Below are 5,265 nucleotides of genomic sequence, written 5' to 3'. Positions count from 1 at the left end.
TTCCGAGGTCACTGGATAAGGGCCAGCCTCGCCTTCGTTGGCCCTTCCTTCCATCTCCTGGGGCTGGGCACAGGGTCGCCAGGGTGGGAGTGGAGGTACAGGAACTGCTCAGAGAAGCACACACACATCCCCACAAGAACAAGCAGTGCTTGACCGAAATCAACACTGAGAAAGCAGAGGTTGACCTCACGACACTGGATGAGAGTGGGCAGAGCCATGGTTGACAGTGGAACTCACAACATGCACCAAGGCCGAGAGGCGGCTACCCTGGTAGGTAGGCCAGCATACCCACCCAGGCTACCCTGACCTGACCTCCTCTTGCCTCCAGGCCTGTGCTGCCTGAGAGGACTGGAGGTCACTGGGTCTTCTAAGCCTATTTGCCTGAGGAGGGCTCAGGGGAACTCATCTCCCCTGCCCTGGCCTCACTTCCTGACTCCTCCGGGATGGCTTTGAGCCCCTCCTCAGGGGGTTCCTCTGCCTCCTGGTCTGCCTGGGCCTGGCCCTCTGGACGACCACTGGGACCACCCAAGCCCACCCCAGAAGCACTGCTCACATGGGCAGAGGACGGTCCTGCCTGACCTAGGCCTGCTGGAGCAAGAGCATTTTCATCTCGCTGAGTGGCAGAGGTGGTCTCCTCAGAGGGAGGGCTGGCCCTGGTGGTATCACTGGTTTCAGGAGCAGCCTCATCAGGACTGGCACTGCCAGGACCTGCCTCACTGGCCACTGCATAGGCCAGAGCAGCCTCAGCACTATCTTCTTTGGAAAGGGCACCCTGGACAGCTCCTTCATGGGTTGGGGCAGCCTCGGCAGCTCCTTCGTGGGCTGGGGCAGCCTGGGCAGCATCTTCGTGGGCTGGGGCGGCCTGGGCAGCATCTTCGTGGGCTGGGGCGGCCTGGGCAGCTCCTTCGTGGGCTGGGGCGGCCTGGGCAGCATCTTCGTGGGCTGGGGCGGCCTGGGCAGCTCCTTCGTGGGCTGGGGCAGCCTCGCCATCATCTTCATGGGCTGGGATGGCCTGGGCAGCAACCAGGTCAGAAGCCAGGTCTCCAACATCCACACAGGCCCCTTCTTCCATTTGGGCCTGCTGGCTTGTAGTTGGAGTGGCCTCCCATGCCTCTGACTCCCGAATAAGCCGAAGCATCCCCAGGAAACCAGGTGATCTCCTCTCTAGCCGCAATCTCCTCAGCATGTTCCACAGCATCTCATTGGGACGGGCTCGCATCAGCACCTGCCGGGCACGCACCTGGTCTGCCATACGGGGTTGGATGGCCCCCTTCTCTATGGCCGCCTGCAGCAGGCCTTCCAGGCGCATGACGTAGGCAAAGAGAGTCTCCTGGGGCCGTTGGGCACAAGTCATGAATTTTAGCCGCGAAGTCATAGGATTGTCCTTGTTCCCAAATACCTGAATCAGTGCAGCAAGGCAGTCCTGCGCAGTGATGTTGGGATTTTCACGTAACAGGTCACTCACAAGATCCAGCGCAGGGCCACCCAAGCTTTCCACAAGCCTCCTCCTCCTCTCCCTTTCTGATATGTGGCGCCACAGGTACAGCATGTCATTGGCATGGTCCAGCCAGCTCTCAAAGGACTCATCCCCGTGACCTGGCTCTTCCATCCCAGAAAAGGTTCTCAGTTCCTGGTAGGCCATATTTTCCAGCATAGGCTGCAAGGCCTGCCTCCATTGCTGGTTCCAAGCTCCTGCCTGTCCTGGGGCTCCTGCCACACCCACAACTTCCTCACCTGGAGCTCCTGCCTCACCTGAGGCTCCTGCCATACTCACAGATGCTGCCATACCTGCAATTCCTGTGTCACCTGCAGCTCCCTCCTCATCTGATATTCCTGCTTCATCTTCAGCTCCTGCCTCACCAGCAGCTCTCTCCTCACCTGCAGCTCCATCCTCACCTATAGCTCCATCCTCACCTGCAGCTCCTCCCTCACCTACAGCTCCATCCTCACCTGCAGCTCCTTCTTCATCTGCAGCTCCTCCCTCACCTGCAGCTCCATCCTCACCTGCAGCTTCTTCTTCATCTGCAGCTTCTCCCTCAACTGCAGCTCCTCCCTCACCTGCAGCTCCTTCCTCACCTGCAGCTCCTCCCTCACCTGCAGCTCCTCCCTCACCTGCAGCTCCTCCCTCACCTGCAGCTCCTTCCTCACCTGCAGCTCCTCTCTCACCTGAAGCTTCTTCCTCACCTGCAGCTCCTCCCTCACCTGCAGCTCCTTCCTCACCTGCAGCTTCTTCCTCACCTATACCTCTCGCCTCACCTGCCCTGCCAGCCCCTGCTTCCCTCTGGAGTAGTGCAGGGAAATCAGGTCTATCTTGTGACTCAGAATCAGAGGCCTCAGGCAGAAAGACCACAGTCCAGGGTCCCTCCCTGCCTGGTATTTGTTGGGGGATTGAATTTCGGTTTAAATACTCAGCAAACTCAATCAAGGCAACGGTAGACTGGAGCTCCCTTCTGAAGACCTTGCCCAGCACTCGGTACCTGCCCAGGTGCCGCAGGGCAGCCTGCACAGTCTCCTGGAATTCCTGGTCCTCACAGTCATCTGGGATGCCAAGGATGAGCAAAGAGCGGCGGGCGTTCACACCCATCAGGCTACACCAGTCCTGCAGCATCGCCAGCTCCAGTGCCATTGCCATCGCCATCGCCTGAGGACCTGGGGGGTGGGTAGAAGTGATTGGACAGTGATGTGCAGGTTGTTGTAGTGTGGCCCTTGTCCTATGGGTGCAAAGGGGAGAGAGTCATGCATGTGCTACACAGCCCAGTGCCCCTCCCAGCAGAAGCCTGGAGCACCTCCCCTCCCTGGTTTTGTTGTTGTTGTTGTTTAATTTTAGGAAACTTTTTTGCTAGTCATAATTTCCATTTTTTACTGGCATCAGTGTTAGGAAATCACCCTTTTTTCCCAAGAAATTTGTCAAGTTTTAAAATTTTGGCACAAATTTTTCCATAATATTCCCTCATTGTCTTTTTTTTTTTAATTATTGTTCAAGTACAGTTGTCCCCATTTTCCCCATGCCAACTCATTCTCTTTTTAATGTCTGTTTGATTTGTAGTGGTAGCCCTCTTTCATACCTGATTAGTGATTAGTAGTCCTTCTCCTTTTCTGTGATTAGTCTTGCCAGGGCTTTATCAATTTCATTGCTCTTTAAAAAGAACCAAGAGATGGCTTTGTTAATTGTCTCTATAATTTGCTTTCTGTCACTGATTTCCTTTCTCAGCCCTATTATTTCTTTTCAGTCAACTCATTTTACATTTACTTTACTTTCTCTAGCTTCTTTAAATGGGCTATTAGGTCATCGAGTGCACGCCCTTCTTTTTTCCTAATATAAGCATTTAGAGCAATATATTTTCCTCCGATTGTTTCTTTAGTTACTTCCCACTGATTTTGGTAAGTTGTATTTTTTCTTATTAAAGTATTTGACAAGAAGTATTTTCTAAGTTCCTTTGTGGTTTTCTTTGATTCATAGGTTTCCAAATATTTAGAAATGTTATCACTGCTAATTTCAAATAAAATTCTTATTATTAGAGAACTTATTAAGTAAAAGCAATCATTTTAAATTTAGGGAGACTTTTTATGGCTGGATACATGTTGTATCTGGTGAATGTATAAAGCACCCTCAAAAAGAGTCTGTATTTTCAGAACTTCCAGCCAAGAAGGGACGCATAGGTAGATATGCTTTGCTTCCTTGCACAACCAACACAAGGACAACAAATTTAAAAACAAAAAAACAGAACTGCCAGAAAACTGAACTGTAAAGAAGTCCAATAAACAAGGGGTTAAAGAAGAAACATTCATCCAGACCAGTAGGAGGGGCAGAGACAGAAAGCCAGGGTGGAAAGGACTCATGGCAAGGCAGCAGTTGGTGGACCAAGTGGTGCCACATTCACATGCAGATAAGCCAGGAGGAACAACTAGGGAGCAAGACAGACTGCACAACCCAGGGATCCAGTGCAGGAAACTAAAACTGCAAAACCTCTGAATGAAAAAACCTGTGGGAGTTGTGGCAGCAGGAGAAACTCCCAGCCTCACAGGAGAGTCCATTGGAGACACCCACGGGGTCCTAGAATATACACAAGCCCACCCACCTGGGACCTCAGCACCAGAAGGGCCCAATTTGCTTTTGGGCAGTGACTGAACATAGGGCAAGAGCCGAGCAAGTGGCACTGTTCCCTCTCTGACCCCTCCCCCACATACAGTGCCACAACACAGCAAAGTGGGTTGCCCCACCCTGACGAATACCTAAGGCTCCACCCTTTACAACATAACCAGTGTGCTGAGACAAAGAAATATGGCCCAAATGAAAGAACAGATCAAAAGTCCAGAGAAAGAACTAAGTGACAAGGACATAGCCAACCTATCAGATGCAGATTCAAAACACAGTAATCAGGATGCTCACAGAAATGATTAAGCATGGACACAAAATAGAGGAAGAAGTAAAGGCTATGCAAAGTGAAATAAAGAAAAATATACAGGGAACCAACAGAGAAGGGAAGGAAACTGGGACTGAAATCAACAGTTTGGAGCAGAAGGAAGAAACAAACATTCAACCAGGACAGAATGAAGAAACAAGAATTCAAAAAAAATGAAGAGAGGCTGAGAAAGCTCTGGGACAACCTGAAACATTCCAACGTTCGAAACACAGGGGTGCCAGAAGGAGAAGAAGAGGAGCAAGAAATTGAAAATTTATTTGAACAAATAATGGAGGAAAATGTCCCCAATCTGGCAAAGGAAATAGACTTCTAGGAAGCTCAGAGAGTCCCAAAGAAGTTGGACCCAAGGAGGAACACACCAAGGCACATCATCATTAAGTTACCTAAGATTAAAGATAAGGAGAGAACCTTAAAAGCAGCAAGAGAAAAGGAGACAGTTACCTACAAAGGAGTTCCCATCAGACTGTCAGCTAATTTCTCAAGAGAAATCTTGCAGACAAGAAGGGGCTGGAAAGAAGTATTCCAAGTCATGAAAGGCAAGGAAGGACCTACATTCAAGGTGACTCTATCCAGCAAAGCTTTCATTTAGAATGGAAGGGCAGATAAAGTGCTTCTCAGACAAGGTCAAGTTAAAGGAGTTCATCATCACCAAGTCCTTATTATATGAAATGTTAAAGGGACTTATTTAAGAAAAAGAAGATCAAAACTATGAACATTAAAACGGCAACAAATTCACAAGTATAAACAACTGAAGGTAAAAAAAAAAACTAAGTAAACAAGCAGAACAGGAACAGAATCAGAAATGGAGATCACATGGAGGGCTTTCAGTGGGAAGGGGGAG

At 50.0% G+C, this 5,265-nt stretch overlaps 1 protein-coding gene across 1 annotated transcript; it reads right to left on the bottom strand.

Moving 5' to 3' along the window:
• Positions 1 to 373: 373 nt before the first annotated feature.
• On the bottom strand, positions 374 to 2,659 carry PNMA6E (PNMA family member 6E). Its single transcript, XM_028523477.2, has 2 exons — positions 2,478 to 2,659; positions 374 to 1,622 (listed from the first exon to the last, which is right to left on the bottom strand). Exons 1-2 carry the CDS (start codon positions 2,636 to 2,638, stop codon positions 374 to 376), a joined length of 1,410 nt encoding a protein of 469 aa, XP_028379278.2. The 5' UTR covers positions 2,639 to 2,659.
• Positions 2,660 to 5,265: the final 2,606 nt, after the last annotated feature.

The sequence above is a fragment of the Phyllostomus discolor genome, chromosome X (genome assembly GCF_004126475.2).
Source record: "Phyllostomus discolor isolate MPI-MPIP mPhyDis1 chromosome X, mPhyDis1.pri.v3, whole genome shotgun sequence".
Taxonomy (NCBI): Eukaryota; Metazoa; Chordata; class Mammalia; order Chiroptera; family Phyllostomidae; genus Phyllostomus; species Phyllostomus discolor.
The sequence above is the reverse complement of the archived record's forward strand: the minus strand, read 5'-3'. Positions and strand labels throughout refer to the sequence as shown.